The sequence below is a fragment of the Arvicanthis niloticus genome, chromosome 8 (genome assembly GCF_011762505.2).
Source record: "Arvicanthis niloticus isolate mArvNil1 chromosome 8, mArvNil1.pat.X, whole genome shotgun sequence".
NCBI lineage: Eukaryota > Metazoa > Chordata > Mammalia > Rodentia > Muridae > Arvicanthis > Arvicanthis niloticus.
In genome coordinates, this window is record NC_047665.1 from 47607421 (window position 1) to 47630989 (window position 23569).

Here is a 23569-nt window from a genome sequence, read left to right on the forward strand (position 1 = left end):
AATTGACTACTTAGAGTTTAATACTGCTGGAAAGCTTATGGCTATGAAACAATGGTTTCTCTTTATCTTTCAGCTTGCTAATCCTCCACTAATATAAAACAGTATAGCATGATTTCAAAAGTACCAGATTCCCAGTTACATCAAAGCTGTTAAACTCCTAGAGCATTTAGCTTTTAATCTATAACGTTTATATTGCCAATATAGAAAACGTGAAGAATGAAAACTATATTGCTTTTTCATCAGACGAATGCAGACAAGTGGACATGGGTAAACATGTTACGGCCTTCTGAATTTAATTTACATTGTCTTGTTTTACATATCACAAGTGCTTCCTTACTAAGGGAAATATCTCTACTTTAAAAAGTAGACTTGTTTGCTAGTTACTAGTAAGATGTGGATAAGACAGGGAAGACCGAGGAGCCACTTAGGAACACCTAATGACCAGGCTAGCCTGTGTGTTCATCTGGTCCTGATTTTTGACTCTCCAATATCCTCAAGACTTTCACATAATTTTATCACAAAATATAACAAATGAAACACTGTTATTTTCTTTCAAATCAGTTGTGTAGATCATCAACCACAGATAAAAGTTTACCTTCTAGCCACGTATAGAATGATTCTCCTTAAAAACAAACAAAAAACAAAAATTTGGTTAAAATATTTTAAATATTCATGTATAAACAATAAATCAGATCATTTGAGGACTACCTCTAGAAATGTCTACTCCTTTAGACTAAATAGTAAAATGGGCATATGTGTCTAGAAAAACCCACTTATAATTTAAATAGTTCTGGAGAGCTTTCTTATAGATGTTTTGATTATTAAAATATATGATAAGACAATGCAGTGTAAATGCTAAAATATATCTTATTCACTGAAGGTTTAAATTCAAAAGCACAGGCACAAACAATAAATCTGAGGTAATAAACATAGTATTTAATTATACCAGTAAACCACAAATATAAACATCAAATTATAATTATTCAATTTTTCTTAAGTCAATAAAGGTAGGTGTGTGTCCTCAATTATCTAAGACTAAATTTCAAAGGATAAATTTTCAATGTAATACTTAAGAGTGAGTGTGATTCATATACATGGGACCTAAGACATCTCCCTTGGACTGAGAGGACAGCCAGCAGTAAGAAACACATTCACAGCAGCAGTAAGTTCTACCACACAGCAGGAAGACCAGAGTTAGCAACAATGCCTTGTGTTCTTATAAACTGGTAGAGGTTGTAAGTTCTTTGCCACAAAAAAAGAAGCCAAGTGTACAGACAAATTTATATTGCACTGATCTTTAGCCACTCCCCATGGCACACGCTTCAAAACGCTGTTGATAAAGTACATACTTTTGTCATTAAGAGAGAATTGTTCCTGGTTCAATAATGCTCTCTTGAGTTAGGAAGGGAAAGAAAGGGAAGTGCTGCTGTACTTTCTGAGAGAATGAAGAAACCTCAGCCCACAGAGGTGTTGCCCAGTCTCTAGGATAAACCTTCAGAGTTGGGCAGAGAATCACCGCAGGCAGCTTTCTGTAGCCATCCACTCCTACACTGGCTAAGGATGTTGCTATCACACTTACTCAACCTCACCTGGCAGCTCCCAAAAGCTTCCATGTGGCCTCTTAACCCGTCCCTTTAGATGATTTTAATCCTTCCTACTGCAAACAAGTCACACAGGATACACTAGACTTCCTGCCCAGTTCCCAGGCTTGTGCTATTCTAACAAGCCTGCACTAGCTAATTCTGCGACTCCTTTAATTCAAAATTCATCCTAAAGACTGCTTCCAGGAAACTTTTCTCATCGTTTTTTCATGCATGAGGATGCTTTGTTTCACCGTTACTGAGTTACACCTGCTGGTAGGGCTGTAGGTCTGAGTTTCTGTGTGTTTGTGGTGTTACATTTGTCTTCCTCTGTGCATCCTTGGCACAGAGGGAATGTGTGCAGTTTATACCTCCTCTCAGTCTGCATTATGCCACTGAACACAGGTAAGGAGAAACCAACTGGAATAATTTTCTGGCTGTTTCATAGCCAAATGCTGGAAAATAGTCTTTATAAAATTAAGCACACTATTGAAAACTGAAAATGTAACTTTCAAAGTCAATAAGAAAATAAAGAAGTCACTGATAAAAACTTTATCTGATATTAAACTGATAAAAAAACATTATCTGATAAAAACATTTTATATCTTTTCAGAATGTTCTCAGAATGGTCATATAGATTAAAAAAATACTAACCATTGTGTATGTGAGTAGGAGGAGAGGTATGTGGAAGACACAGGACAATTAAAGGGAATCAACTCTCTTTTTCCATCATCTGGGTCCTCAAAATCAAACTTGATGAGGCCATCAAGCTTGGCAGCAAGAGTCTTTATCACCAACATTCAAGATTTCGTTAACAGAAAACGGGAAACTTGGAAAGTGGACTTACTGTATATACTAAACATTTAGGATACTAAACATTTAGGTTAAATGGTCTCATGCTTTTTTTTTAAAACTTAAAACAATTTTATATTAAGAAAATCTCATTTATTACCAGTCACCATTCATTTCTGAAAAAAAAAAAAATAGACTAAGCCATCTGCTTAAAAAAAATAAAGGAAAAAGGAAAACACCAAATATTTAATAGTAAAAAGATTTCTTCCATGGTTGAAGTAAACACAAGAGTTTCAACTCACCATCATCTTCCCCTAAAAGAAAAAAAGAGAATGACATTATAAAATGTCTTACCCAACACAGATTCCAGCCCTGCTAATTAATGCAAAACTAAGCCTCACTGTTAAACTGTTTACCGTATCATGAACTCTGATCACCATTGCAAGCATCCTGCAATAAGGTTCTTAAAAACATAGGCCAAAGAGTACAAGATTTTCACATTCTACAAAAGAGACCAATGGAGGAGGGGGAAGAGGGGAAGAAAATGAGAAGGGAGCCGGAATTGGGCCTGGTAACACAGGTACATAATCCCAGATACTTGGAAGGCTGAAGGCAGGACCTTCACTGAGTTCAAGGCCTGTCTGGGCTATGAGTTTTAAGCTGGGGTGGCAGTTCATCAAGACTCTTGGGAGCTGGAGAGTAGTTGTGCTAAAGTGTTAATATGCACAAGACCTGGGATTTCCATCTTCAGCACATTAAGAGATAGAAGTGACTGAGATGGCCAGAGGCAGCTAAGTTCAGTACTTATCAGATAGAGAAAGTATTCTTCAGTCCGGTAAATACCACCTCTGTGGACAGTACAGTTTTCATGCTGGGTACTCTTCTAGATGGTTACTCTTTTGCCCTAACGGCCTGAACGAGAGTGAAGACATCTTCCTGGGTGGGAGAGGCCTGAAGGCTGAGCTGGCTTCACTGTTGTTCTGCCTGTTGCCTTTGTCTGAGAGATTCTGACAGGTCAGGTTTTTTTTTTTTTCAACAGGAAAAGGTTCTGTTGCTTAAAACCTTTTGGAAAAACAGAGGCCTGGAGCTGACACCGCTTCAGGAATAGAGTGGAAGAAACTTTATCCCGAGCAGGCAGAGCCCTCCATGTCAGTAGAGAATCCACCGACAGCATCAGCCAGAGCTGCAGGCTTTGTTGAGCAACAGAGGAGCTGTGCCCACTTCACTACCTTGGTCTGTCTTTAAAAATTTGTCCCAGGTTTTCTTTTCTTCCATCTTCTCTTTGTTGATTTCTTTCCCCTCCTCCTCTTTCCAGCAGTTTCTTGTCTAATTTATGGTAAATGGAAACAAAGTGTTTCTTTGTATCTGGCAGCTTTTGTTTAAAAAATATAATTGTAATTTCTACTTTGAAACAAAGTAACCACAGGAAAGGTCTGAAGAAATGCCTTCCTGAACTGTAACAGGGAACAGAAGAGGGAGGAATGTCCTCTTGTCCTTTATATAGACAGTGTCTCAATTTTTCTAACATTTTGTGTAATTAAGACATTGAAGTTGAAAAACAAAAGTTATGATGTAAAAAACAGCAAAAGACACAAAAAACAAGTTATGGCCACTCTGTTCATAATCCCAACCTTACCAGGCAGTTTCAGAATGAGTTTGGAGAATAGCATTTTGCCTAGATAGAGCCAGCATCTAAAAGCAATACCTATGTTCAATTATTCCATATCTATTTGGGCCTCAGGTCAGAAGTTACAAATCTACACAGGAATTTCAATTTTCTATCTCAGGTCTGACCTGAGCTCTGGACTAGCAAGTCAGCTACAAGGCCTGTCTCAGGAATCTGCTGTCCCTAGATAGAAGGATGAAGATGTCCCTACTAACTACAGCATGCTACGCCATCTGAACAGCGCATCAGCTACTCTGTACCTTAAATAGCTGTTTTTAGAGGTGTGTCTGGGCACTACAACCTCAGTGTCACATGCTGTGGGCTAAAAGTTCTGCCTAAATGTGAAGGTTCTTATGACAATGGCAGATGGTACCGCCACCATATTTATATCAAGTGAACTAAACTTTTTTTTTGTTTTTTTGTTTTTTGTTTTGTTTTGTTTTTTGTTTTTCGAGACAGGGTTTCTCTGTGTAGCCCTGGCTGCACTGGAGCTCACTCTGTAGACCAGGCTGGCCTTGAACTCAGAAATCCGCCTGCCTCTGCCTCCCAAGTGCTGGGATTACAGGCGTGCGCCACCACCGCCCAGCCAAGTGAACTAAACTTAGATGCAAAACTGTAACTCAGGCTCACACCAACCATAGAAACACTTAATGGCCAGCTGGTAACTGGCCACTTTGTGGAGCAGTGCAGGGACCGAAGCAGTACTGAGGGCAGCCAGATTGCCTGCCTTCTCATCATCCTTTCTGTGCAGAGCATGACCCACAGGTAGGTACCCCAGGCAGCACAAAGAGTGTGTTAGATAGGTCTCTGGTGGGGCACATCCCTGTGTTGTGTGCTCATCTGGCTCCCAGGTAATCTTCGTGGACTTCGGAGAAGCTGTGATGAGCCCCTGACTCCACCTTGGCTGTACATCACAAATTAGAGTACTATTTCTCAACCTGTGGGTCATGAGCCCTTTGGGGTTGAATGACCCATTCACAGGGATCACCTAAGACCATCAGGAAGTACAGATATTTATATTACAATTTACATAACAGTCACAAAATTACAGTTATGAAGTAGCAACAAAGATAATTTTATGGTTGTGAGCACTACAACATGAGGAACTATATTAAAAGGCTCCAGCATTAGGAAGGTTGAGTCATTGAACTACTGTTTAAATGCATGGGGACAGGATCCTCACTCTCTGGCTTCTTAATGTACTGTTACAGAGCAGGACCTAGCCTCTAGAGTTTGAATTTCTCAGGAAATCTGGGGTATGCATAGATCACTCACATCTGATCTATCCTACGCCAAGCTCCTACTTTAGGACCTGGCACAGAACTCCAGAAGTCATCCAAGCCTATCAACTCTTGCTTGCCTTAATCACTAAAATTATGCAAAATATAATAAAATTGTTGCTTTGTTTTTCTTCAATTTGAAAAAGCATGAAACATATGGAAAACCTACCTCGGCTGGGTGCCAGAGGATTTAAAGGACGATAAACAGATCGAGGTCTGAAAAAGAGCACAACGCTCAGCTGTAAAATGGTTTAACTTAGATGGAGGTGCCTTTTCCCACAGAAGCAAACACCTGCCTCTCCCCCTCTGGCCCTCCGTTACTTGAAGCAGTTTTCTTCATAGATGCTGTTCCAAACCCTCCATGCCGAGGAGCCCTTGTAGCCTGTGTACCGTTCTGGGTTCAGCAGCAGGTCCACATACTGCGCAGCAGGAGATCGCTCATCTGCAAAGAGAAAGTGGTAAGGCCACTCACCTCACTACTCACCTACAGCTTGGCATCACGGAGCAGTAACTCCCAACCAGGGAAGGTCCTGGTTCAAGTCACCTCCACCTCACACGCTTGGGTGCTTAGTCCCTGTGACCACACTTGACCCTGAGTTTGTAGAACTGGGACAAAATTACTCAAGAGAGGAAAGAACAACTTCTCCCTTTCTTTGGCTCTTCAAAGTTCACTCAGGTAATGTGACATTCTCCACCTTAGTTATAACCACCCAGGAATAAAAAGAAACAACAGAATCAGATTTAACCACACAGGAATAAAAAAAAAAAAATGAATCCGATGTGTGTGACTGTTTTCTTTCTATAATTTATCTATCTCAACATAGACTCAGAAACACTATTTTGTTACATCTTATATTACAAAGATTTTCCCATTATTCTCCACAGAATAATTTGGTCATTAAACTTCCTCTTCCTTTCCTACTTGATAATGTATTTTTCTGCACTGAACACAATGCATGAGATATTCTTTGACTACTGTCTCCATAATCATAGAAACTGGCAACCTGGCCCATGCCCTTCATGGACTGCCTGCTGCTATCATGACTTATCAGGAGGATAAAAAGGTAACCACAAAATGTCTTATTAAATGGATTGAATACAGCAGAGACAATGGAAACAAGAGTTTACAGACTATAAGATCTTATCTCTAATCCTAATCACAAAGCTGCTCCATTACGTACATTTAGGCACAGGAAACAAATTACAACTGAATAGTCAAAAACTCACAGTTTAATTTGACTTGAAACCATTCATTTTAAAAATCCTAATAAAAAAATAAAAGTTCAAAACGAGGGTTTTTTTTTAAAAGCATTGTTGTTTAGGATTAAGGATGCAGGAAGCAGCTAAGTGAGGCACTGGTGAAGCTCTGGTTCTTATCTTTAAGCAAATACAAGCTTAAGAGGAAAAAAGTGTGTATACATACATATAGATGCATATATGTATATACATGTATGTATATATGCATATACATATATATAATTAAACAAGAATTGTTAAATGTACTATTTAATTTTTTCCAGAGTAATAAAAAGACAATTTTTACTGAGTATACTTCAAGAGAGCAGAGGCCATGGCAGGAATGGAATGGCCTTCTCTCATTTTATTTCTAATTTTTGTTTAATTCTTAAAGTCATGGTTATTTTGCCTACATGTATGCTTGTGCACCACATCGTGCAATTCCAACAAAGGCCAAAGGGGGCGTCAGATCCCCTACGGCTGGAGTTAGACAGCTGTGCACTGCCATGTAGGTTCTAGAAATTAAACCCAGGTCCTCAGTAAAAGTAGCCAGTGCAGCTGGGCAGTGGTGGAGCACACCTTTAATCCCAGCACTTGGGAGGCAGAGGAAGGCAGATTTCTAAGTTCGAGGTCAACCTGGTCTACAGAGTAAGTTCCAGGACAGCCAGGACTACACAGAGAAACCCTGTCCCTGTCTCAAAAAACAAAACAAACAAAACAAACCCCAAAACCCAAAAATCTTTTGTTCTTGGTTTTCTTTCATTTAAAAAAAATTAATACTTTTTTCAAATACTTTTTAAAAAATACTTTTTGTGGCTTGCTGCTGGGAGGGACAATGACGTGTCAGGTTCTGCTTTTACATCACCCTGGCAGCACCGAGAGAATGCCACAGATGTGGAGTCTACAAAACCTCCAAGATTTCTATTTGCATTTACTGAGAAACCCTGTCCAGCCCTGACCTGCACTGATAAAGACCTCCTTCTGTCCACAGTGAGGGGTGCAGCTAGTTCCCATAGTGGCCATATTTGGAAATGATTACTTTGAACAATGTTTTCAAAGTATTAATGAACATGCCCTACTCATCACATTATTAGGTCAAGTTCATTTAGCCAAATATTCATTAAGGACTTCCATGTCCACACACAAGTCTGGACATTAAGAATACAGCTCTGAGTTGAAAGACCAATCCCTTGTCCACAGGTATATCACAGTCTAACTGAAGAAGGCAGACAGCACACAAACCGAACCTCATAAGTAACAGGCTGTATGTACTCAAACATGTTGGAAAAGTGGGCTGGGCAGAAACCAGCAGTGTGGTGTCTGAGGGAAAACAGATGACATCTGAGCAGAAATATGAACTAAGGGAAGCAGCCGCCAGCTGTATATAATGCTAGCACGGAAACATGGAGAGCAGCTTGAGTTAGTGGGTATTAAACCACAAAAGTATTTAAAACCTACTCCTTGGCCTATAGGGCTCCTCTTCCTTCCAAATAGAGAAAATAACACCAAGAAAACATCAGAAACAGGTGCATGCAGGTATTTTCATGAATATATTTGAGTGAATATTCTTGAGATTTTAATTTTAATTCACTGAAATTAACACAACAGGCACATCTTAAACAACGATCCTGGAGCCTGGCAACAATAACAAATGGCAGGTATGAATCACTGGGGCATTCAGAGGAACAGTAAGTAGCACAGTTCCATATGCATAAGATTATATAAAAGTCCTAAGTGTTTTTAAATTCATCATCTTAAAAATCTTAAAGTAGAGCTAGGGAGATGTCTTAGTGGATTAAGACACTTGCCCCAAAAGTATAAGGAGCAGAGTTTGTATCCCAAGAGCCCAGGTAAATGTTTGACAGGAATGGTGGCCACCTATGTCATTCCAGCACTCAGGAGGCAGAACTAGGGGATCCTGGAGCAAGGTGGCTGGAGTAGCTGCACTAAGAAAGCTCTGGGTTCAGTGAAAAAGCCTGCTTAAACAAATATTCTTACAAGATATACCATCCATATTTACAATTTAAGAAACCAATGTTCTGGTTGGTTGGTTGGTTGGTTGATTGGTTTTCAAGACAGGGTTTCTCTGTGTGGCTCTGGCTGTCCTGGAATTTACTTTGTAGAGTAGGCTGGCCTTTAAAAATGATCTGCTGTCTTTGTGTCTCACAGGTGTGTGCCAGCAAGTCAAGTCCAGTGAAAACAGTATTTAAAAAAAAAAAAACTGGTTAAAATGGGCATGCTGGCTGTGGTGGTTTGAACTGGAATGGCCCCCATAGATTCATATATTTAAATGCTTGGTCATTATGGAGTGACACTACTTGAGAGGGATTAGGTGGCATGACTTTGTTGAAATAAGTGTGGCCTTGTTGGAGGAAGTATGTCACTGGAGGTGAGCTCTGAGGTTTCAAGGCCCCAACCCAGGCCCAGTGGTACTCTCTCTCCTCTCTGCCTTCAGACCCAGATGTAGAGCTCTCAGCTATTGTGTCTGCCTGCTTGCTGCCATGCTCCCTACCATTTGAATAACTGACTAAACCTTTGAAACTGTAAGCAAACCCCAATTAAATGTTTTCTTTTTATAAGACTTGTCAATGATCAAGGTGTCTCTTCACAGCAATAAAACACCAACTAAAACTGTGGTACATACTTTTCTTAGCGCTCAGGAGGCAGAGGCAGGTGGCTCTCTAAGACCTCAAAGCTAATCTGTTCTACATAGTGAGTTCCAGGGCAGCCAAGGCAACATAGAGAGAGTCTGTCTCCAAAACAAAACAAATGGCGGGTAGTGATGCACACTTTTAATTCCAGCACTTGGAAGGGAGAGGCAGGCAAGACTCAAGTTCAAGACCAGCCTGGTCTATAGAGTGAGTTTCAGGACAGCCAGAGATATACAGAAACCCTGTCTCAACAAAACAAAACGTAAAAACAAACAAAATTATTAACACTATAGTACAGGTTATCTAGTATGTCAACTTCCGTGTTAACAATCATCCTGCAGACTGATAGGATACTGGTGTTTGTGTTGAGTTATTTTTTCTTAACCCCATGTATGGTGTGTGTGTGTGTGTGTGTGTGTGTGTGTGGACACACACACACACACACACACACACACACACACACGCGTGCCACAGCATGCATGTGGAGACCAGAGGGCAGCTGTGGTTGTCTGTCCTTGCCTTCTTCCTTGAGGGAAGGTCTCTTGCTGCTATGTCCAGCTTTACTTAAATGCTGAGGATTCAAACCCAGATCCTTGCAAGGCAAGGGCTTTAACCACTGAGCCACATCACCAACCCTGAGTACACTTCCATGAAATGCCTATTTTGAGTGTAATATATATTTACATAATACATTAATATGAAAGTCTCCAAAATAACCATGTTTAATTTTTAATTGAAAGAAGTGATTATAGTAGGTTTTGTTTGGTTGGTTCATCTTTGAAGAAGAGGATCTCATATAACCAGCCAAGGATGACTCTGAATTCTTGATCCTCCCTTCTCCACATCCCAAGTACAGAAACCACAGTCATGAGTTGTGGCACTCAGCATACTTGAGTGTCAACTGGAGCAAATGAAAGAATAGTGATGTAACATCAACAATGCCAACTACTTGAGGTATTTCCACTCAAACAGAGATGACAGCAGCCACAGAAAGTGGCTCTAACAAAACCACCAACTCTAAGCCTCACAACAGGGACATTTCACACTGCACTGGTTATATATTGGTATATCCAGAAAGATCATGGTAACACTCTAGCTCAGTTCTCCTCTTGATTCTGCTACAGCCCTCTGTAACTTAACGTGTATTTCAGCATAGTTCTGTGTGTCACCTGAACGAGAACTGTCCACATAGACTATGTCTGAATACTTGGTACTATTAGTGGAACTGTTTGGAAGGATCAGAAGATGTGGCTTTGTTGGTGGAGGTGAGTCATTGGGGGTGGGTTCTCATCTTTCAAAACTCCAACCATTCCTGGTGTTCCCTCTATCTTGTGTTCGAGGTTCAAGACATAAGCTGTTAGCTATCCCTGCCACCAGGCCGTTACTCTACCACCATGAACTCTGGCCACCTGAAACTGTTAAGTCCAATTAAATGCTTTTTTTTGTAAGTTACCTTGGTTGAGGTATTTTATCACAGCAATAGAAAACTAAGACAATCCGAGAATCCTCTTCAAACCTTTACAAAGCAGTATCACCACCTGAGAACCCTAAAGGGCTTGGGAAGTTTCTGCTTCCCACATTCCATTCCCCTCTGTGTAGGTTGAGTCTCATTGTTCTTTCCCACTTTCCACAAGTTAGCACTACAGTGAAAAGTGGAGAGAGGTCAAGGGAATGATTTGAATACACCTTGGAAATATTCTCTTTTGCTAAGTGGCCATCACTTGGCTGGCCAGTGCCCTGCCAATCACCCTTCCAAGGATGCTTAGAAAGAGGGCTATGATGTCATCAAGTCAGAGTCCTCCCCAGTACTGAGGGAATCGAATGAGTTGAGTCAAATTTTCATGGCCTGTTCAAAGAACTAGAACCAAGTGATGGAAAGTGAGGGCCCACAGGGAGTGGCATGCTGCAAAGTTAAAAACACAGGTTTGGGATTCATATTTAGGACTGAATCATGCCTCAGCCTCTTGCTATTATGTGATCTTGGGCAAGTTCTTTGCTTTCTGAGGCTAAAGTTTCTCATCCATGGAACAGTGTGCATCTAAAGAAAGCTGTAAAGATCAGAAAGAAATGATCTATAGCTCTGAGTACAGGGCCTCAAATTTACTCTCTCAATAAATGCCACTATCAGTAGTAATGTCTCCCCAGAAACACCAACTCAGATCAGATCACATTTTCAATGGTTCAAATGTCTTATAAAAAGCTTCAGGGTAAAGTGATGCAACAGCTTATTTTATTACCATCAAGTTCACAAAAGTGATCCTGTGAGTCGTCATATCTCGCCCAGTCAATGAAGGCTTCTTTGCTCTCGTTACTATGGGAAGAAATTTAAAAAAAATTATATTCAGAGCTGAAATTTTAACATTGTATTCTAGTGAACAAAAATAAAGATAATTTCTTCAGAAGATGATGCCATAATTTCTAGCAGTAGCTAAATTAAGGAATGATAAAAATCAAGTCATGAAAAACATTGTCATCATGTTCCATGGGTTGTTTATATTTCTTGATTACTTTAAAATAATTCTTAGTCCTAGATCAGTAATTTGGATTTAATTTACAAATTATATAACAAACACATACAAAACTCAAGGTCATCATTCCAACTGATATATAAATTGTAGTAATTTTTTTAAAAATAGAAGTTTAATTTGTTTTTTTGAAGTCTTTAAATTTAAGTTGCTTCTATATTTATAGGACCCCCAAGTGCCAAGAACTTTATTGTATTGACTGACCAGTTTATGATGCATGGACTCACACTGTGCATGCTAGGCTAGGCCTCTTACCACACAGTTGATTGATTCTCCAATCCTTGGATTTTTGAAACAGGGTGGTGTTATGTATCTTAGGCTGGCTTTATAACCACCCAATGCTCTCACCTCCACAATCGAAGAGCTGGGATTACAGGTGTGCACCACCAATGAGTGGTGCTACACTGTTCCCCTCTCCCAATCCAACACAGTATTCACAATTCACCAGCCATTGTGGTCCGCCATTTATTTTACTTTCCACCCCACATTTTTCTTTAAAAAAAATCTATAGTAAAGCAATGAGTTCTGATATAAAAACTAATTACATTCATTCAACTCAACTCTGACCCACATCTGCTGGAATCTGTATTCAGGCCTTCTCAGTACTTAATACACAACGGCAACAATGATTAGAAAAGCTCATGACGCTATCCTTCATTCACTACACAACAGGTAAAAACGTGTGAGGAAGCATGAGATGGGGAAGTGTAGGTGGCATATGGACAAATGTCCAGCCATGAAGTTGTATATTTCAAATATGGACATCACACTGTTGTTGTTGTTGTCAATTAGACTTAAAAATAAAGTTATTTATAATTATAATACTAATTGTTAGAGAAATGCAGAACTAGGATACCTCTCCTTGTTCCTCTCAGTGTGTAGTGCACACGCGTGTGGTGCGTGATGTGTGTGTGTGTATTTACACACGTGGGCATGCCAGTGCCATGCTGCATATGTAGAAGTCAGAGGACAACTTCTGGGGAGGCAGTTCTCTCCTTCTACCTTGTTTTGAGGCACGGCCTCCTTTCGGTTGCCAATGTGTAGTCCAGCTAGCTGCCTCTGGACTTCCAGCCTTTTCTCCTATCCCTTCCTCCCATCATGCCACAGTAGTACTAGAATTACGGATGTGCATCATTACATGGCTTTTAACATGGATCCCAGGAATCAAAGTCAAGTCGTCAAGTTTGTGTGGTAAGCACTTTTGCCTACCGAATTATCTTGCTGGCCTCAAAGTATGAATTGTTATAAACCACAAGTGGCAATGTAATTTGCTATAGTAATTTTGAGAAACCATTTGGTAGTATTTAACTCCACTTCCATGATTATTCTTAGAAATGTACACATGTACAGCCCAGATGTTCTTAAAATGGCTTCTAAGTGAAAAGCATCAATAGAATTCCAACAATAACATAGAATACTATGTGCCAACAAAAAAGAAGTGTTTACATATTCAAGAACATGAAGGAAGCCATAAATATACTTTAAAGAAGACAAACACAAGATGGTTATGATGCCACATACCAGTAATCCCTGAATTTAGGAGGCTCAGGCAAGAAGAATTATCACTTGCAGGCCAGCCTGAGATCCCATCTCAAAAAAAAAAAAAAAAAAGGAAGGCTAGGCATGATAGTGGATGCCTTTGAACCCAGCACTTCTGCCTCAGAAGGCAGAGGCAGGCAGATCTCTATGAAGTTGAGGCCAGCCTGGTCTGTATAGTGAGTTCCAGGCCAGCCAGGGCTATAAAGTAAGACCCTGTCTCAAAAAAAAAAAAAAAAATTAAACAAAAACTGACCCACAAATACAAAGAAAAATATTTTATATTATTCTATTTGTGGTAGCAGCTAGGAAAGTTCACATGGTCTCTGGGTAGTATGGACACTGCTAGGTTACAGCTATAAAGGTAAGTTCACTCTGTTAACATCTTACTGTTCCTGTATTATAGTTAAGGTTTAAAGACTTCTCATCGTAGCAGGTAAGTGAAGTACAATGCATTACACAAGAAAACATCTACCAGTTAAAAGAATGAGTTAAGTCTGTTTCAACCCATGTCTAAAAAGCAAACTTACAATCAAGAAAAACTACAGAGGACTAGGAACATAGCTCAGAAGCAGAGCACTTGACTGTTCTGGGTGAGGCCCTGGGTTCAGGCCATAGTCACATAAAACAAACAGTACCTAAAAATGTTGACATTCATTATAACAGTGATTTTGTAGCTGTTTTTATATTATCCTTTCACATTTCTACATTAAAATTTTAATAATATAGGCTATTATCTTCATATAACAAAGATACTAATAAAGACCATTAACTTTATGATTTCATAGCAATTATAGTTTATAAATATAAATCTAAACAAATAGAAGTTTTAAAAGAATTTATGAATATTGCATCCCAACTACAAGTCACACTGAGTCACTTTAGACTGAATAATCTGAAATCACAAATTATGCTGACCTTCAAAAGCAAGTTTCTGTTTAGAGCAAGTAAAAAGTCATCAGAAAAAAATTATGAAACATGCTGAGAGCATAATTTAACTTTTATTATTGCAAATACACAGCCTGCATGACTGCCTGTTAAAGATTTAAGGGCTCAGCTCCTTCCACACAATGTTCATGAAATGAAGAGCATAAAAGCCCTGCCTCCTCTGCCATTATTACTGAGGCTAAGGTAGGACAAAGGATGCAACATTCAATGCAACTGTGGGCATTATTCTTTTTAGAAGTTCATTAGCTGGAAATGTGATGGTTAAGTAAAAAATATTCTATCAAAATCACAAGCTGGGCAGTGGAGGTGCTGCATGCCAGCACTCAGGGGGCAGAGACAGGCAGATCTCTGATGTCAGCCAGGTTGGTCTACAGAGTGAGTTCCAGAACAGTCAGAGCTACACAGAGAAACTGTCTCAAAAAAACAATCACAAAAAGTCGCTGACATAAAAAGTACAACTAAACTTGCCTTAGTGTGCTGTTGATGGCGCCCAGTTTGTTAGCCTGCTCACAGTCATCCAGTTCTTTGGTGGTGTTTGCTGCTTGCGAGTACTACGAGAAAGCTCATAGGTAGTTACATGATCGTGATTAGCTCTTCTTTAGCAATCAATGATGACACGTTCTATCATCAAATCCTTACAGTTAGAAAGACTTTTTTTTTTTTTTTTAAAGGCATGAATCGCTACCATTAAGTGAGCAAAGGCAATAAAAATGCAATAGTGTACTGGTGATGATGTCATCGGGGAGCAAAATTGGATAAATATGTATTTAGAATTTTACAAACACATAAATCCTTAGAACAGCAGTCTTCAACTCAGACACTAGCCCACGGCAAATTTATTTTTCAAATTTACAGTATCTCAGTGCATTGTATCATTTTTAAAAAGCTGAGCTACCCTGACCTTCTGGATCAGCATCACTTGTGTACACAGCACCTGGATCAGCATCACTTGTATACACGGCACTAGGGAAGCTTTCATCATGTGCACACAATGAGACCAGGCACAAAAATGCCAGTGTTTCAGGGCAAGAGCAAAGAACCAGAATGACTGAAATGTCCCCATGCAGGGTGGCTACTGTTAGTCACACAAATATGACTAAGACGGAGCTGGTAAGGGGGAACACACAAGAGCCAATGTGTAAACACGGAAAGAGGCTTACAAGCAAAAACACTGAGCCAAAATACAAACTAAAGAGTATTTCCAACTTGAAGACATTTATATTAATAAAACTGTTTTTCACTTTCCATAAAGTAATCTATATAGTATTGTACTGAGGTCACGTGCTCTGAAAGTGTTACTTATAGACAGAAACATATGGAATAAAAGTAGAAACACTACAGGAAATGGCTGGCTCTGGGGAGGGCAGGTGAGCATCAATACATGGGAGAGAAGCATAGAACAAGGAGACAGTACAGAAGGAGGAGGCAGAGAGAGTGGGAAATCTTCATGTATGTGCAGCAGTGGGAGATGAGAGTTACCTGTTAGCTGAGAGCATAGCTTACCCCAAATAAATAAAAATAAAAAGCACAATGAATACCTTAACACTATTTCCAAGTACTTGGCTCAAAATAGCTTGGGAATACTTTTCTTTATACAATATATTCTGAACCTAACAGATATTAACTGAAACAGAAGACTTAAAATAGTTACTAGTATTTTTGCTGCAATTACAGTTGAGAGTTTTTCTATCTAGAGATTCTGAAATCAGATATAATTTCAAAAGAAACTAGGCATGCATAACCTCACTGCTTGATTCAAAAGTTAGTATTTTGAACTCCAAGGCCAAGAGTCCCCAGGTAGACCCATGGCTCTCTACTGTCCCCACTATCCGAAAAAAGTCAAGGTAGAAAAGTAACTCACCTTATTTGAACGCCCGGCTTTAATTCCAACTGGAATTTTACTCTTAAAAGAAAAATAAGAACATTACTTAAAAGATAGTCAGAGGGATGGTTACTATCAGAGAGAAAGGAGGGAACAAAAGGAGACTGATCTCAAACGCATATGTATTTTGCTTCCTATGTTATGACTTCTCTTTTAAAAAATTACGTTTTATGTGTATGACTTTTGCCAGCATATATACACGTGCACTGTGTGTTTGCCTACTCTCTATGGCAGCCAGAGACGGTACTGGGCCCCCTGAACGGTGGTTATAGGTGGCTCTCAGCTACCATCTGAATACTGGCAACTAAAGCCGAGTCCTCTATAGGAGCCTCAATTGCTCTGTCTCTGCAGCCCCTGTTGTTGAGTTTAAAATAAACACTGTGTTTATTTCTTACTAGAATTGTATCGCAGAAGTGGCTACAGTGCACTACATATGGAAAGTAACTGACTGCTTGAACTTATGATGAGAACACTCAATTTAGAAACCTATTATGAACCAAGCAGCACTGTGGCTCACACACACACACCCTACCTGGAATGTAACATTCTCTTGGTAATAAATATAACCCTTAAAGAAAAAAAGCATTGAAAACCTCCTCTAATTTGATTTTCCTACTTTATACACTGAAATCCCCATTTTAAATGTGAAGTTTAAGGCCCAAAACTTCTCTTTTTGCCTGTGAAACAAGATACAGTTTCAATAAAGCCCTTATAGGTCTAATCCTAAAACAAGCCTGTGATCTAGATTCAGACCTATGATTCAGAATCAGACCTATGTCTATAACCCATCACCCACCACCACTGGATATACAAACTCCTCAACCAATCTTTTAAGAAGTCTAATCATAAGAGCCGAAAGCTTATGAGTCTGCTGACAAGTCCAAACACAAGGATACTGGCAACGGGTTATGATTTTTTAAAAGCCAAGAAGTCAGTCTGCTCCCCCCTCCGCTCCCCATTATCATATTCTTACTTCTGGACAGGGCTCCACATGACAGTCTTTTATTGAGCAGTGGCCATCTTCTGCCCAGAAAGGACATGGTCGTTTCAGATTAACCTTTCCAAGAACAAGAAGTCAACATTAGTAATTGGGCATGATAATTATAGAATGTTTGCAGGTATCACTGCGTTGGGCACAGCGACACAGTAGTGATAGGGAAGGAGAAGCTGCTTGACCCTTCGGCGTGTGCACAGTTCAGATATTAAATGACTGCAGTTTTGCAGGCATTTGGATGAGTATTAACTTTTAAAACAAATGGCTATAGTTCTTCTGTCATTGCAATAGAGGGACAGCATTCAAGTTCACTGCTCATCTGAAGCATGGCTGTCACCGGGCAGCATTTCAGAATGACTTTAACATTCAGTCCCCAAACACCAACTAGCACCTTAGCCTTAGGGCTCCAGCACTACCTTAGTGTGTGCTAAGCACTGGCTATCTGTCAGACACCAGGCTAGGCTCAAGGCCAAAAAGAGCCTTCTCTTCTAGGACTTATAATATCCTAAAGAAAGATCAAATACGCACACATTTCTCTCACTGCAAATTGTAGTGCAGTTTCCAAAGGAGAACCCAGAGTGTTGCAGTAACAACAGGGATGGAGCCTCTGAGGAGACCATAGTTTAGGAAAATGAAAGGTGGGGGAAATGTGCATTTGGTTACAGCAATGGAGAGCTTTGATGGTGCTAAAAATGAAGAACCACCAGTTCCACCATTTTTGGTGGAAGAACAATAAACAATAAGGGTAGAGGCCGCATGGTAAACACCGATTCCCGTATTCTTCATACAACAGGAAGGTGATAATCTGACAGGACTTAGAGATGCATTGCCTACGCTAAAACCCAGAGCTTTCTGTTGCCTCCCTCGTTACTTTCTACCACCTCCAGCACCATCGTGTCTCTTGCCCAAGCGTCTGCAATAGCTTCCCTCCTTCAACCACTACCTATTCACGCAGCAACTGTTACATCAAAACCAAGGCAGACCTTTGCAGTGTCTGCTCAGAATCTTCCTGTGCATTTTCAGCTCTCTTGGAGCAAATCCATCCCTGCAGACAGTACAAAGAAGAAACATTTACTCCTTTCTGGATATTCTTTGTATCTGTGGTCAAAGGGATGGATTCCCAATCTGTAATTTTTTTTATATTTTTAATGTATATGAGTACACTGTAGCTGTCTTCAGACACACCAGAAGAGGGCATCATATCCCATTACAGATGGTTGTGAGCCATCATGTGGTTGCTGGGAACTGAACTCAGGACCTCTGGAAGAGCAGTCAGTACTCTTAACCACTGAGCCATCTCTCCAGCCCAATCTGTAATTTTCTAATTTATCTTCTTGGACAATCTACAATTGCTAAAAACTAAATTTTTCACCCTCAAAAATATTTAAAGAACTAAGATAATCTATTCATAATCATGATAAAAAAGAAGCCATATTTATATTTTAGAAAGAAATTAAAATAAAAACCAAATTATATGCCAGCCCAATCCTAAGAGCAAGAACAAGCTCAAAGTAAAGCCGAGGGCAGCTTTAAAATATAGCTGTAAAACAGACTGCAGCACAGAGGAGAGGGACTGAAGAAACCGAAAGTACATGATGTATTTGAACCAAAAGAGGCCTTCATGTAGCCCACTGTCTTGTACAATGAATAAACATGAATAATTGTTTTAACTCCCTAGGTTACCCACTTGGACCTGTCTCCTTTAAGATATAAAATTATAATTGTTTCTTCGAGTTCTGATTGCTGACATACTTCTGAGACTGCTCCTGCCTTTCCATTGATAACAGAAGGCCTAGACACTCGTGCTAGGTTCAAACAGAGTCCACAGAATTACAATGGAGGCATGTTCTACCTGTAGCATCACTTAGTTTGCAGCCCCCACAAAGAGCACCAGTGACCTTCTGTTATTCTGCAGTACTTAAAATACACCCATTAGACCAGCACAATGCCCAGCTGCAGCCTAACAGTGAGGTCCAGAGCACATAACCTGTGCTTACAGAGGCTGACAAAGTCCCTGTGGGCAGGAAGAATCTTCACCTCAGACCTGAAACTGAAAGAGTAATTCCCGAACGTAAGAAGAGGGGTTCTGATTCTTGGTATGTAGTAAACAAGTTTTCCACTAAGATGTTTCTTTAAAAGGTTTTGGAAAACATAATAAAACACGTCACATTTGCAGACAACTATATAGAAATCTTTGGATTAACAGAATTAAAAATTGCCACCTTACCTTGTAATAACGAAAATAGTCTCGCTCTTGTAACTTTTTTATTTTGGGAAAGATTTTGTAGGTGTTGAAGTTATCAATGCTGTCAATGTCACATAAGCAATCATCCAGAACTCCAGTCACCTAGAATATACATACGTGTAAGATCTAAGATATGCAAATATAATGTTTATACCTTAATAAATCTACTATTTTAAAGGATAATTTGTTCGTTCATGTTGGCCAGTTTTACTGATTAAGACTTATAACATTAGGGACAATGAAATGGCTTAGTGGGTAAAAGGGCCTGCTGATAAATCTGACAATAGGAGCTCAATCTCCCTCCATATGGTAGAAGGAGGGTACCAACTCTTGAAACGTGTCCTCTGACTTATATACACGTGCCATGCCACATGTGTACTCAGTCCCCAACACACACACACAAAATAACTACCTGTAAAAAGTATTTTTAAGATTTATATCATGAAAGCAGTCACTTGTTAATTATAGCAGTTGAATATAAAAAACAACAACAACAACAAAATCCAGGAAAATTATATATACCTACTTTGAAATACCAATCCTTCTTTTGGAGTTCAAAATGGAAGAGACTTCTGCCTTTCCTCTGCCCAATCAATAAAAATCTTAGCCACCAATGGATTACAGACTAACCTAGAAGCCACAGCCTGTAATGCCACCACTGAGACCATCGATACTTTTCTTTTAGGTTGCTATTTATGTGCCACACACGGTGTTAAAAACTTTAGTATGTCACCTCATTTACTCATTACTATCCTGTAAATAACCCTCACTGTAAGAAAATTACGGTTTAACAGGCCTACAATGACTGTTTTACATCCATGGACTTAACTCCCAAATCTATCAGGCTGTAAAAGTCTGTGCTCTTCCCCACTACTCCATAATCCATGAAGAGAAGCAGGTATAAATGAGGCAAAGGTTGAGTCCAAAAACTTCTGTAAGACGTTCTTCAGCTTTACTAAAAATGACTCTCAATATGTATGCACAACCTGAATTAATCCTGGGAGAAGTCTCCTAAGTAAAAATCAGCATTCCCCAAGCTCACATGCTACAGTTCCATGTACAGAATATTCTGAAAAGCTTTAGAAATGATGAGAAGTGTAATGGTTTCAAGCTGGAGTATGAACAAGATGGCTCAGCTGGTAAAAACACTTATCCTCCAAGCCTGATGGCCTGAGTTCAAATCCAGGACCCCATGACTGATAGGAAGAAGCAATTCCCAAAAGGTGTCATCTGACCTCTACACGTGTGTCTGCACCCACACACCACAGCCTCCCCTCTGAGGTGATGATGATGATGACAGAACAGGATAGATGCCTCAACTGAGGCCTTTCCCCACATTGCAAGCATGCAGACATGAAATGAGGAGGAAGAAGAGGAGGAGGAGGAGGAGGAGGAGGAGGAGGAGGAGGAAGAGGAGGAGGAGGAGGAGGAAGAGGAGGAGGAGGAAGAGGAAGAGGAGGAGGAGGAGGAGAAGGAGGAGGAAAGGAACAGAATAGATGCTTGAAGTGAATAACCTGATCCATATTTTCACTGTGGTGGTGAATGCATGAAACAGCATATAATAAAAATGTAAATATAGCCAGTCAGTAGTGGTGCACACCTTTAATCCCAGCACTTGGGAGGCAGAGGCAGGCAAATCTCTGAGTTCGAGGCCAGCCTGGTCTACAATGTGAGTTCCAGGATAGCTAAGGCTACACGCAGAAACTCTGTCTCAAAAAAAAAAAAAAAAAACTATCCCCCCCCCAAAGTGAATATGTACACACAAATAATATACATAGAACCAGGAAAATATCAAATCATTCTACCAATGGCAACATCCTGTTTATAGCTCTATCTTTATAAAATACTACCATTGTGTAACTTGGTAAGGTGACATAGTACTTCTCTGTATTATTTCCTACAGCTGCACACGAACTTGCAACTGTCTCAGTTCAAGGTTTTAAGAACAATGGAACTCTGCCTATTAAATGTTTTGTTCAGGAAGCCCTCAGATAGAAGGAGACATAGAAGCAGAAGTTCTATCCAATTATTTCTCTTTCTCAGAGTGGAACCGTCTCTCTCAGCTCCATCCCACACGGCCACAGCAACATGTTACAAGGGCTGGAATTCTCTCTCCACTTAGTCACCCTATTTCCCAGGATCCTGTCACTAACACTCAAATCTCATTGAGTTTCTAGGTTCACTAGTCACAGCAGTCATATATGCGTGCGTGTGTGTGTGTGTGTGTGTGTGTGTGTGTGTGTGCGCGCGCGCACGCGCGCACCTGTGTGCCTATGCATGTGTTTAAATGCTTTTTCTAACCTAGGCATGGTAGCATATGCCTCTAATCCCTGCAGTCAGGAGGCAGAGGCAGGCTGATCTCTGCATTTGAGGCTGACCTGGTCTATAGAGTAAGCTCCAGGACAGCCAGAAAAACCCTGTCCAAAAGCAAACAACAAAACCCTTTATCTGGTAACTGTTCTTTCTTAGTAATGCTTTTTAAACTGAAAACTTTGGATTTGTAAACTATTATTTTCTTTAAATATTTTCAGGGGCTGGGAAGATGGCTACGAGCAAAAGCATACAGGCCTAAATTCAGCTCTCCAGCCCGTACATAAAGAGCTGGGGAGGGACGAAGCACTGGGGAGGCTGAGACCGAGGCTCCTGGGCGTGGTGGTCAGACATTCTAGCTGAATTGGTGAGCTCCAGCTGCATCAAGACTCTGTCTCAATGAACAAGGTGGAGAAAAGACTCAAAGCACCTAATGTCAACTTCTAGCCTCCACGTACATGTATACACACACACACACAAAGGCCATTTTTATCGTGCTAAGGATAAATTACTGTTCATACACATCTGTAACTTTTAAAACGTGTATCACCAAAAGTTTGAAATGTAGGTGCGAATATTTCCTGTATCCTTGAAGTTCTTTCTCCAGTACTCCTACCTAGAGGTTAAACCAAAGCTTACCCTTGTAACTTTCTTTGTAATGCATCCCTGAACAATATATTCACAATTCCTGTTTTAGTAATGTTAATGTCATTTCAGTTCAGTTCTTCTGCAAAGGTGTTGCTTTTGCTAACATTTTACTTTGGCATTTACCTATGATGCTGAGTTTTATTTGTAGCTAGCTCATTCACTTTCCATGATGTAAATGCTGTATAATATGAACAATCACAGTTTATCCATTCCATTTTGCTCCATGCAGAAGAACAGCCCAAGATATGCAAGTCCTGATTCCTAAGACACCATTTCACAAACCTAATCCTAGAAGGATATGCTTTTACAAAGTAAGCACCTTTAAAGATGTGGCTGGGGCAGGTGAGATTGCTCAGCAGGTAAGGATGCTTGCCAGGTAAGCCTGGCGACCCGAGGTTGATCCCTAGAACCCAGATAAAATTGGAAACAAAGAACAACATGCATGATATGGCAAGCAAGCATGCAAACATACACACAATATACAATTTTAAAGAAAAATTTAAAGATGTGATTAAGGATCTTAAGACATGAAGATTCTATTGGATTAATAAAAGGAGACTAACAGAGTTAAACAGAATTCCTTATCAGAAAGAGGCAGTGGTACTAGAGTCAGGAGAAGTTAGAAGAGTTTACAGCACTGACAGTGAAGATACAGGAAAAAGTCACAGGGCAAAGACTAAGGATGCCTTTAGAAGCTTGGCAGAGTCAAGAAACTGTTCTCATTTACAGCCTCCAGGACTCCCGCCTTGTTGATAAAATTATGGATATTATCACTGTAAAACTAATTTTCAGATTTTTGGTCCCCAAAACTATAAGATTTAAAACATTACATTGTTTTGGGTGACTAAACTGTGGTGATTTGTTATAGCAACACAGGAATCAAATTTATTCCATATTGATTATAAATTTTGCTAAAGAAAAGAGCTATGCAATCATCTTTGTACATATACCTTGGGAGACTGTGAAAGAGTTTATCAAGGTGATAATTCGGGGTGTAGAATTGCTCTAAGCACACATTCAGCTTTATTAGGGAATCGCAGGCTGACTTCCTAAGTTTTTATATCAAGTCTGTATCTCACCACTAATGGTCAGGAGTTTCTGTTGAGACATGCTGCCCTGAATACAAAGAGGTATGAGGCAATAGTGGATTTCTGTCCTAATGATAATGCACTACATTTATTTCTTTCTGATTCTGAAGCTTGAGGTGCTTGTCACCCAAATATAAATGATGGAGAATAAAAAGTTGAATATGGTGGTCTAGAACTAAGATTTCTTG

The 23569-nt window shown here is 39.8% G+C and overlaps 1 protein-coding gene across 2 annotated transcripts in view; it reads right to left on the reverse strand.

Annotated features, from left to right (window-relative positions):
• The window catches only part of Ero1b (endoplasmic reticulum oxidoreductase 1 beta), a 40178-nt gene that overhangs the window by 11885 nt on the left and 4724 nt on the right, over positions 1-23569 (reverse strand). The window contains exons 2-10 of one of the 2 annotated variants that reach the window (XM_034510844.2): positions 19318-19437; positions 17070-17153; positions 16076-16117; positions 14683-14765; positions 11443-11516; positions 5640-5760; positions 5488-5534; positions 2675-2686; positions 596-622 (exon numbers count right to left, since the gene is read on the reverse strand). In XM_034510844.2, the coding sequence (XP_034366735.2) occupies positions 596-622; positions 2675-2686; positions 5488-5534; positions 5640-5760; positions 11443-11516; positions 14683-14765; positions 16076-16117; positions 17070-17153; positions 19318-19437 (610 nt within the window). Of the gene's footprint in view, positions 1-595; positions 623-2674; positions 2687-5483; positions 5535-5639; positions 5761-11442; positions 11517-14682; positions 14766-16075; positions 16118-17069; positions 17154-19317; positions 19438-23569 lie in introns of both variants that reach the window. The other variant, XR_013112242.1, reaches the window with a different exon arrangement.